Below are 11783 nucleotides of genomic sequence, written 5' to 3'. Positions count from 1 at the left end.
TTTATATAATTATTTTTCACTTACGCTACCAGACACCTTTTCATATTTTGAGAATACAAAATTTAATTTTTCATTTTCATTTTACAATACAGTTTTTAAAAAATTGTTCTGTAAAACATTACCAGACGGGCCCAATATATCATTTCTCATCTTTACTACAATTTCCCTTTGTACTTTATTGTGCATCAATATCTTTGGGTTTTTTCTTTTAAAGTCCATTTTTGAAAATGCACTGTTCATCCAGCCCACCCGCTACAATGAATTACTGTAGCGGCCCACTTTTTAACAGACCAGAACTATAGTATTTTTAAAATTAATGCCATTTTTTTTCTTCTTCATTTTAGTGCCAATTAGTATTATTGAATAGTAACAATTTATAATATTGAATACTATTGAGTAGTAACAATTCATAATATTAATATTATTATTACTATATAGTTACTACTCGACAGTAACAATTGCCCTAGCTGTACTTCCAAATTGCGCCCAACACCCCCAAATTGCGCCCACATTAATTAATAATTGTCACTATATGATAGTAATTATCATCCAAGATAGTTACTACTCGACAGTAACAATCGTCTTCCGAGCAAAAGAATAAGAACTTTACAAATAATTGTACATTATTTACAATTAATTGGAGGAATGAAGAGAAATTAAAGTGCAACAAACAAGCCATCAAGGCATGCTTCATCAACTGACTTGACATCTTTGCAGCAACGGCATTACTGTAGCAGTGCACTGTAGCGAGATGTAGTAACTTTTTTTGTCAATTTTTTTTTAAACGCCCACTCTTTTTTGTTTTCCACATTTACAAAAAAAAAAATTAATAGTAGCAATTATTATTTATTGCCACTGTCAAACAGTAGTTATTTTCAATTTTTGATTTCATGGCTTTATTTTAGGTTTTTTTTTCCTTTGGTTCATACAACTATTTCGTACTGTTTCCTTTCACTCAAATTGAAAGCTCAAATCATCGTGCCAATATAATATATATAATCATAGTGATTGATATTTTATTTTTGTGAAATGTTAATTTAAGCTATTTTTGTAACTATAGGGTTTATAAACTACTTCAAAAATTAAACAAGTGATATTATCATGTGATAAAATATTGAAACTAAAATATACTGATTTGGTGTTATTTAACATATCTTAGGCCATCTGAGTTTGATATAACTCATATAGTTTAATGCGTTGTAAAACATTCGTTGTATAAGATGTACGTAAGTATAGAATATTAGTATATCAATGCATGCTAAGCATGTTGAATATACAAAATGAGATCGGCGCGCGTGCATCATAATAGATTTTTGACGCGTGTCAATTGTGAGTTGTATATGAAGATTGTGTCTCCAAAAATACTTTTGTTTAATTATGAATTATTTATTTCAATAATCTTTACATCGTGGATTACTACTTTAAATTTTTCTAGAATTAGTTGACTAATGTCATCCAACTAACTGATCCTTTATGAATTAAAGTTTGTAAACATTGACTAGCTATAATTAGAGATGTAAAATAGGTTGGGCAAAATTTTGAGTTCGGTCTTGGGCCAGGCTAAGCCCATCAGGTTTTTATAAAAATTTGGGCGGTTCGGGCCTAAAAGGCAAGATAAAGGCCTTATTGGGCTGGGCTTTGGGGTTGGAATTTTGGGTGAATTCGGGTTTGGGCTTCGGGCCTTTAATTTTTTTCATTTTTATAATACTTTATTTAGATTAAAATATTAAAAATAACAAAGCAAATATCAAAACAAAAAAAGGCTATTTACAAAAAAATCAATAAAACATTTGAAAATTACAAATAGGTCAATAAACACTTGCTAAATCCCAAAATAATCACCATTGACTAAAATGAATTAAATTAAATTATGCATTATACTAAAGATGACATAACAAATACTAAAAATTACAGCTATTGCCATTAAAATAAAAACAATAGGCTGCGGCAAAAGGGTAAAACGAACTCAAAGAAAAACCAGAAATGGGCTGGGGGCCGCAAGGCTATTGATCAAAATGTAATTTATGAAATTATAAAATTGACTAAAATGGGATAGAAAATTTAGTATTGACCTTTTTGTAATTTTGAAATGTTTAGACTTATTTTGTAATTATTTAACAAAGGTAATTCAACAAAACATTAGCTAATGTTTAGTGTTTTAGATATACTGAAATCCTCTTATTTATTATTGTACTATTTATATTTATTAAATTTGCTGGATAAGCTAAATGTTAGTTGACTTTTGACTTTTTTGATTTTTGCTATCCGAATTATAACGTTAGAATTCTAACGTAAAAAATTATCCACTAAAAATTAACAACTTGATGAGTTAATGTTGCTTGAACTTGTTTTTTTTCTCTGTTTTTAATTTTTTAAAACTATTTTTTCCTTATAAGGTTTGCAATCCAAATAAAAAAAAGATTGTAAATAAAACTAACGGTAAACAAAAATAAAAATTTTGGATGTGCTTCAAGCTTCGGGTTTTAGGTCGATTTTTGTGTTGGGTTTTGGGTTGAGTTTGTAAGAAATGGTTGTTCCAATGCCTGCAAAAAACATTTCGATCGAGTTCGAATGGTCCTGGGCTTATTGAGTTCGAGCCAGGTTTTGGTTGGATGTTTTTTGAGACATTTTTACACCCCTAAAGCTTAATTACTTTTTTTTTCTTTATTCGGAGGAGGGGAAATCGAACTTAGGCACATGGTGGCAATTCTACGGCCCATCAAATTATGCTACCTGATCAACTTTTTACTTCTAGGTTCAAAGTATACCTGATTCAAGCAGCTTAACCAAAACTTATTCCAAAAAATTAAAGCAACGATATATCAAGTACATATTAATGTTTTGATGTCATATTTCAATAGTTACTTTATCATATAATATAGTCTTTATTAATTCCTTAATCAAAGGTTCACAGCTTAACACATGATGCGAAGATCACTTCAACCACTTCATGGAACTGTAAAACCTGCAAAGGAATATAGATGTAAATTAAACTTATGAGAACATTATCTAACTATATGGACCAAATTAATTAGGCAGTAAAACTTTATTATTCTTAGAAGTACTATCTATTACACAATAAAAGGGATTAACAGGAACGGACCAGAATCTCTAAATGGGTTTGGTGGATTTATTTATACACATTAAATTTCAGATTTCGAAGAAAATTTGAACAAAATTTCGATAATTTCGTTTCGGTAATATTTCGAAACCTCAAAAAATGAATTTCAAGGAAATTTTCTAAATTTAATTCCATGCTTATACATGGCCTGTAGGATAGAGGAAACTAGGATAAATTAAAAAGAAAATAAACTGGACCGAGTTATAGCCAATACAGCTCTCACATAGTTCCGTCACTGGTGTCTCTAATTAAATTATTTGGTGATAAAAAATAAAAATAGAAAACTTCAACATCCCGAACACTTACAATAATGATTAATGGATGTGTTTTACCGGTGGAGTTATATATAATATCTCATGTCATGTCTAATTAAAGTCTAAATTATGATTTTCAATGTGTAGTTTGGACTAAGTTTCACTAAAGTACTTGTAGACTTAATTATTTCAATTATGGTATTATGGTTTACTAATTGTTTCAATTGCTTAATTTCGTCAAGTTTTTCAACCTAAAAAGTCAAATTTAACCCAACAAATATAATTTTTCTGATTAAATGAAGATGTGAGGGACACTAAGAGGTCGAGAATAATTCAAATTTTTTTTTAATTAGAGGAGAGGGGGGAAGGCTCGATCCCATATTTATAGGGGGGAGCTTTTGTTCTCGGCTAACTAGACCAACCCCAATTCAAAAAAATAATTAAATTAAACTTTGTTGATCATAGAAATTGACAAAATTAAGCAATTGGACCACATTTCAAATAATCAGTAAATTACAATACCAAATTAAGAAAATTGAAAGTACATGTAATTAATAATATGGCCCTAATTAAATTTCGTTATGATTCACTCCCAAAATTTAAAATACATTAATTAGTTATAAAAACAATATATTAAATCCATGAGAAAGAGGTTAGCTAGCTAGGGAATAGGATCTTACTTCCACATTGCATTCCATGTTGAAGAGGTATACCACAGTAGTTACAAACATGAACAGCCTTGTTCATGTCAAGCATCTGCTCCACCTCCTTGGTCACGTACTGGCATGCACATGGAACGTCCGCTGTCTTTATCACATCGCAACATTCTTGAGACGGATCTTGCTCCGGCGTCCCCACGCCTACATAAACTGAGCATTTTTCTATCACAGCCCCCAAGTCTAATTGGCAAATCTGCCCTACAACCACATCGATTTCGCTGGAAAGGAGAACCCCAACTACAGCGAAGGTAGCGAAAACTGTGAAGCGAAAATTAAGCATTGTCATCTCTCTTTTTCTATGATCTTTTGGATGTGTGTATGTTGTGTGGAGGTGAATGGTGCTGTGATGGTTTATATAAGGATTTGAGGAAGCCATTTTATGACACTTTTTTTTTTTAGATTACATTTTATGACACTTTAGATTTTGGGACCTCACATTGAATCCATGTGTTACAGTTTTGGTTTGATTTTGAATGGGGGGTTACATCTTGCGAAAGTAGCAGTGGTTTTTATTTTTCCATTGTTGAAAACAGGGGGCCACATTACAACTTTAGTTTCTTTTGGGTATTCCTAGGGAAAAAGTAGCTTGGCTGAAGGATTTTGTTTTGCCTTTAATTAATGGGAGACGATATTCGCACTCCACTTTTCTCCACTCGCACTCCTTTTATTTTTTTAATTTTTTCTATTTGTTTTTATTAAGTGAAATCCCAAATTACTCTTAAACTTTCTTTCTTATACAACTTTATTTTCTTTACAGAATATCTTTATTTGATCTCTGCCTCAAATAATCCTTTTCATAGCAAACAATCCAAATGTCCAAAATCAAAGCACCAACAATCTTTCTAAGAACCTATTTAGTGCTCTAAAGTTGTTGAATTTTTACATATTATTCTAGGAGTAGTAGGACTAGGACTAAGCATGTATGTCTTTCCTATAAGTTCGATTAGGTGCTCAATGATTTTGAAACTAAAATCAAATAAAACATACTAAGGGCAAAAATGTAATCGATTAGGTTTCCCTTGACATACTTTTAATTGGCATGAAACAATGAAATTAATTGAAGTTCTGAACAAATAGAATACAAGTAGAGAGAGAGAGAGAGAGAGAGAGAGAGAGAGAATGTTGTAGATGAAAATTAATTAATTAAGCAATGAACATAAAGAGATTCTCTAAAGAAAATGAAGTTATTCAGGAAATAAGGTCTAGGGGTAAATATGAGACTTTACTTAATAAAATTTTATAAAAAATATTTAAAAAAATAGAAGGAGTACAAGTAGAGAAAAGTGGAGTGTGAAAATTGCCTCCCTAATTAATTGATAAAAAAATAAGATAGAAAAATGTTCAAAATATCCTTAGTTATAAAAAAAACTAAATTAATGTATGAAGCAATGAAGCACGATTGGTGATAAAGAACCTTTTTCACCCATGTGGCGTCAATTTGTTCACTTGCCCTAAATTTTGCAACCACGCGCGTTCAAAATAAAATGAGGTCTATATGCAGAAAGCAGTTGAGGTAACATAAAATTTATAAAAAAAATTAATAGATTAAGGGCTTGTTTGGCACTGTTTTTAAAATTGACAAAAGCCCTTTTAGATTAGTAAAAGCGATTTTGGTTGCGTTTGCAGAAATAAATAAAAGTGCTTATAGATTATAAAAGCGCTTTTAAGTGGTTTTTTGAGAAGCACTTCCAAGTGCTTTTGCATGAAACACTTGAATTTTTTATAAATATTTATATATGCTTATGAGCAGAAGCGCTTCCAACAAAAGCGCTACTGATTATAAACGCTCATAAGAAGCAATGCCAAACAGGCCCTAAGTATCAAGTGAGACAAATTCTTCATCAAAACAATGGATGGTAATATTTTATTTTTTATAGTTAGATCCTAATCAAATGAGAGAGAATTTGTTTGGGCCCAAAATTCTAGTACGATATATGGAAGAGGAAATTGTTTTTTCCACTAATCGATAAGTTGTTTGAACAACTGACTAGTTGCTTTACGGATCACGACATAGTGTATTTGGTATATATATTGGTGTGACTGGCCCTATAATTACAATTGTGACTTATAGAGTACTCATAAAAGTTTAGGGTTTAAGGGGTTAAAATTTCAGATTGAAGCTTTATGGCTTATTAACTAAGCTTAAGCTTTAAACCATAATCCAAACACTAACAAAATAACATATGAAACAAACTGACTGTATTGTGTTACAGTAAAAAGGTTATGATTGTCATGTAGTCACAATTGTTTGACCTATTGATTCATTAGGCTATCGATTTATTGAAGAAACGGATTTGGCTAAAGTTAAAAGTTTGTATCTAAATTGAAACGACATAAGTTTTAGTATATAAAATGAATTTTTATATAGTAGAAAACTGGCTATTATTTGAGCGCAAATATTCTTATAAAATTGTCTTCAATAGATATTGATAGTAATCAAGTAATATCATTTTTGTATTTGTGCATTGTATAGTATTATTGCGATAAAAGTTTTTTAATCAAGTAATGAATTACCTTCTCATGAATGACCAATTGGTCTAATGGATGACATCAAGTCCTTTATTCTATCATTTTGAATTTTCTTTTACAAAAGGTACGTGTATATACGAAGTGTTATAAACCTTTATTTCAATTAATTTAATTTCTTTGTTATTTATTGGGCTAAACAATAGGGTAGCTCGATCTGCTCTTTCCTTGGGATCTTGCCACTCATATGATTTCAACTAGGAACTGAAAACAACATAATTCTATAATAATATTCTTTTTTTATCAACAACAAATTATATATATAATCACACATCGATAGATCGATATGTATGATACTATGGCGCTTCATGAATCTCTTATATATAATGCTAGTTATTGAGTTGAGCCAAGTACTTTTTTTTTTCGGTACAAAGTTGAGCCAAGTACTTCATGGAACGGTATAACCTACAAAAGGTGAAACAAGAAACAGGCACAAAAAGTTCAAAAATCGGTATGTGATTCAATTTTAATTAGAAAAAAAATCACACAAATCAATGTTTACGAATTCTAATATATATATATTTGTTAGTGTATGTGTATATGTGTATATATGTCTGCAATTTTTTTTTTTTCTGAAATTGAAAGATTGAGTAAAACTAAATATAACACATCTTTTATAGCACATACTACCGCATTTTTAATAGAGACTAGAATCAATTGTATAAGTTATCTCACCTTTATTTAAAAAGTGGTAAAAAAAATTGTGAGACAAATAATTTTATCGAAGTTTCGACCGAAAAAAAAAAATTTATTGAAGCTGACATGAAGTGTAGGCGAAGGAGGAAACAACTTCGGACCCCAAATATTGAGGGCATGCACCCAAATTTATATATAGATTCCTTATATATATATTTTATATACTTATATACTATAGAAAATTAGGATTAAATACCAAATATCAATAGTTTTTCAGAAAAGCAGCAACACTAATTTTTTTTAGTTTAGGTACTAACCTAGAGCTAGATATTTTGGATTAGAAGACAAATCAGTTTGCCATACAGTTGTGACTATTTCAAATTCATTAAAATTCAAAATTTATAAGGATTTAATGCTTTTGATTTAGGCTTGGAGGATGAAGTCCTATAACCCAAAGACTAAACATTAAAGTTTAAGCCTTGCAAATATTGAAAAAATAACAAATCAATAAAAAGTTATGACTATTAGACAGTCACAGTTCGGTATAACCATATTTTTTAAAAGTGGTATCTAAACTGAAATTTAGTATCTAAAATGAAATGACATAAACGTATTGGTAGTTAAAATGAAAAAAATTAAAGTTTAGTACGTAAAGTCAACGGACCATAATCTCAAAACTGACTCTGATTTTATCCATCTAATTAAAGAGTAAAATGCTAACTATATCATATGAAAAAAAAAAAAGGGTCCATTGATTTTAACTACTAAATTTCAATAATTTTTTAGTTTAGGTACCAAAATTAAATAGCATTTTAGATTAGGTACTAGTTGAAAAGTCAAACAAAATAATAAAGTAAAAGGTATTATAATTTACAAATATTACATCACATGCCACTACGATAAAAAAATAAAAATAATATTACATCACAAATATTACATTAATTTATACTATATTGTATTTAAAAAAAAAATCAATTCAGTCACAACTTAACTGTGACTGTCTTGGTAAATTGAAAGAGACAACTCACACTACTATACTATGTATTATTTTGAGTAAAAATATTGTTTTGACCTCTATTTATACTATATTATAGTATAATTTCTCTAAAAAAAATTCAATTAAGTCACAACTTAATTGTGACTGTCTCACAACTTAGATGTGACTGTCGTTCAGTCACAACTAAATTTGAAGTTGTGAGTGTCGTACAGTCACAACTAAATGTGAAATTGAGACTACATTAGCAAATTTTCAAGATAATATAAAAGCCTCAAGGGCAATTTTGTCAAAACCTTATAAATTTTAACTAACATCCATCATATGTGGGACAAAGGACAAAAATGTCAAATGGAAAAGGCTCAAATCAAAGGGCCAATATGTTTGTGACCCAATCTAAAAAACTAGATTTAAATTTAGTAGTGCAATTGAAATATTATATGGTCTTCATATTATACCAAAAAATTATTAGGATTTGGTATTTAATCCTAATTTTCTAAAAAAAATAAAAAATTAATAATAGATTTTAAAAATAAGACTAATATAGTAATTAAACCATAATTAATATCCACCCAGTTTCTCTCTTTCACACCTACTTTTTCTACCTGTATCATGACTTTCATCATATTGAAGTAACTTTCATTAATTACATTTAATTACATTTCACATACATAGCATGGGGCCGGGGATGCTTTCGTTTCTAAATTCTAACTATGATCATAGCATTTTGATATATAGTATATATGTCAGACTGTGAATATAGACAACATATTTAGCATTTTGATAAAGAGAAAATTTCCTTAGGGACATATACAATGAAAGACAATGTTTTAAAGTATTGATCAGGATATTATAGTTGTCTTACTCCCACACTTAAATCCATGGCCAAGAGGCTTGCCGCAGAAGTCAGCAACATGGGCAAACTTGGTCATGTCAACTCTACTGCCAATCAGACCAGTCATCTTCTGACACACACATGAAACATCGGCCTTCTTCACAGCGTCGCAACAAATACCAGATGGATCCTTCATTGGTATCCCTTTCTTGACATACTGCCAGCACTGGTTACTCAAAACCTTCATGTCATTCTGGCAATTTCGGCCAGAAACCATGTTGCTGTTGCCTGAAATTAATAAGGTTAAAATTGTTGGAATTAAGGATTCTAATTGAATTCCAGTTAATCAAGTAGCTGCATTAATTCAAGTCTTAGTTAGTTAATTACTTACAATTTGGCTGTATTAGTTTCCTGACAGATGGCACTGTCTTATAGGACAGTTGCAAGATTTGGTGCTGAGGTGATCACAGTCACTCCACCTATTTGCTTTGTAACCGTTATTCTTGTCCTACATGGATATGCTCTAATATAATGAATTCGTGTGTGGCTGGCTGAGGTAGAGCATCACGCACATTTTGTGATTCCATCTCTTTCTCTTTCTCTCCTCACTCTCATTCTCTATTCTCTGTTCACCATTGTATCATTGTACAACATGGTATCAGAGCACTGGTTTTGATCATTGAGCTGGGGCGTTGATTCTGTGAAGAGTGCGTGAGAAATCCAACGTGAAAATCTCAACATTCAGCTGCTATGGCTGGATCTGGAAATGGTGAGCTACGAGCTCCCATCTTCGATGGAACAGAGTATGAATTCTGGAGAGTCAGAATGATTACAATCTTCAAATCCTATGGGATCTGGAAGCTTGTGGAAAAGGGAGTTTGCATTCCAGAATCAAGGAAGAAGAAAGAGAAAACTAAGAAGGATGGAGAAGCACCTAGTGTGGATGACGAAGAGGAAGTTGATTCTTATCTTGAGGAGCAACAGATGAAGGATGCAAAGGCCTTAGGAATCATTCAAGGTGCTGTTTCAAGGGAGATCTTCCCTCGAATTGTGAATCAAGACACTGCTAAAGGAGCATGGGATTTACTCAGAGATGAGTATCATGGAGATGAACAAACCAGGTCAGTGAAGCTTCAAGGATTGCGTAGAGAATTTGAATATATGAGGATGAGGGAAAATGAAACTTTGTCCTCATACTTTACTCGATTCTTTGACTTAACCAATCAAATGGAAAAGTTTGGTGAAACTCTTCCTCACCAACGAATGGTACAGAAAATCCTGATTAGTTTAACAAAACTATATGATCCCATGTGTGTAATTATTGAGAGAACTGTTGATTTAAATACAGTTTCAGTCCATGAGGTTGTAGGATCACTTAAGAGCTATGAACTCAGATTGGATAGGCATGAGGAGGATTCAGGCTATGCTGAGAAGGCTCTGGCCAGCATGAGTGTTTCATCAAACTCTCAAAACCCTCAAAACAAAGCTTACAATCAAAGTGGAGGAAAGAAAAGTGCCTGGAAGGGTAAACCCAAGAAGTGGGAAAACAAGCCAAATGCAAATGTGAAAGGAGTTGGGACAGATGCAGGGAAGACCAAATGCAGAATTTGTGATAAGCTGCATTTTGGGGAATGTTGGTTCAAAGGGAAAATCAAATGCCACAATTGTGAGAAATTTGGGCACATGATGAAGGACTGCCATCAACCAAGTAAAAGGGGACAGGTTGCCAACTATGCCAATCAGGTACAAGAGGCTGCCACCATGTTTTATGCATGCCATAAAGCATCTGTGGAGAATTGCAAAGATGTGTGGTACCTGGATAGTGGTTGCAGTAATCATATGACAGGGTGTGAGTCTCTACTTGTGGACATTGATCGAAGTGTGAGATGCAAAGTTAAAATGGGGACAGGTGATCTTGTTGAGTCAATTGGCAAAGGCACACTACCTGTTAAAACCAAGAATGGCACAAGATACATTACTGAAGTGATGGTTGTACCTGGATTAGATGAAAACTTGTTGAGTGTTGGACAAATGGTCGAGCATGGGTATTGGTTGATCTTTGGAGATTTTTCTGCAAACATTTATGGAGATAAAGATTTCAAAAATCTAATTGTGAGTGTGCAGATGAAAGGGAACAGGTGTTTTCCCCTTGCTCTCGAGGACATTGGTTTTGAAATGGCAAACAAAGCCACTGTCATTGACTCCTCCTGGAAATGGCATAAGAGATATGGCCATTTGAATTTTGACAGCTTGTTAAGATTGCAGGATGAGAATATGGTGTATGGACTACCTCAGATTGCTGGAAAGAATCATATTTGTGAAGGATGTGCAGTAAGCAAGTCCCACAGAGAAGCCTTTGACAAAGGGAAGATTAAGAGGGCATCTAATCTACTTGAATTGGTACACACAGATGTCTGTGGACCAATGACTGAAACTATTGGTGGGAATAGATATTTTCTCACATTTATTGATGATAAATCCAGGATGTGCTGGGTTTACTTTCTGAGATGTAAATCTGAAGTGTTAAATGTATTCAAGAAGTTCAAGTCGATGGTGGAACTGCAAAGTGGATTCATGATCAAGAAATTGAGAAGTGATAGGGGTGGAGAATATACCTCTTTGGAATTTGACCAATTCTGTGAAAAATGTGGAATTGAAAGACAACTAACAGTCTCATACTCACCCCAACAAAATGGCA

General features: G+C 32.1%; 1 protein-coding gene across 1 annotated transcript; it reads right to left on the bottom strand.

Moving 5' to 3' along the window:
• Positions 1–2948: 2948 nt before the first annotated feature.
• LOC147292028 (uncharacterized) lies at positions 2949–4380 on the bottom strand. Its single transcript, XM_086236110.1, has 2 exons — positions 4056–4380; positions 2949–2965 (listed from the first exon to the last, which is right to left on the bottom strand). Exons 1-2 carry the CDS (start codon positions 4378–4380, stop codon positions 2949–2951), a joined length of 342 nt encoding a protein of 113 aa, XP_086092236.1.
• Between the last annotated feature and the right edge of the window lie 7403 nt (positions 4381–11783).

The sequence above is a fragment of the Dryas octopetala genome, chromosome 3 (genome assembly GCF_963921425.1).
Source record: "Dryas octopetala chromosome 3, drDryOcto1.1, whole genome shotgun sequence".
Lineage (NCBI taxonomy): Eukaryota > Viridiplantae > Streptophyta > Magnoliopsida > Rosales > Rosaceae > Dryas > Dryas octopetala.
This window is presented reverse-complemented; position numbering and strand designations above follow the sequence as displayed.

Coding starts and splice junctions, on each gene's coding strand:
- LOC147292028 (XM_086236110.1), bottom strand. CDS start 4,380: ATGACAATGCTTAATTTTCGCTTCACAGTTTTCGCTACCTTCGCTGTA.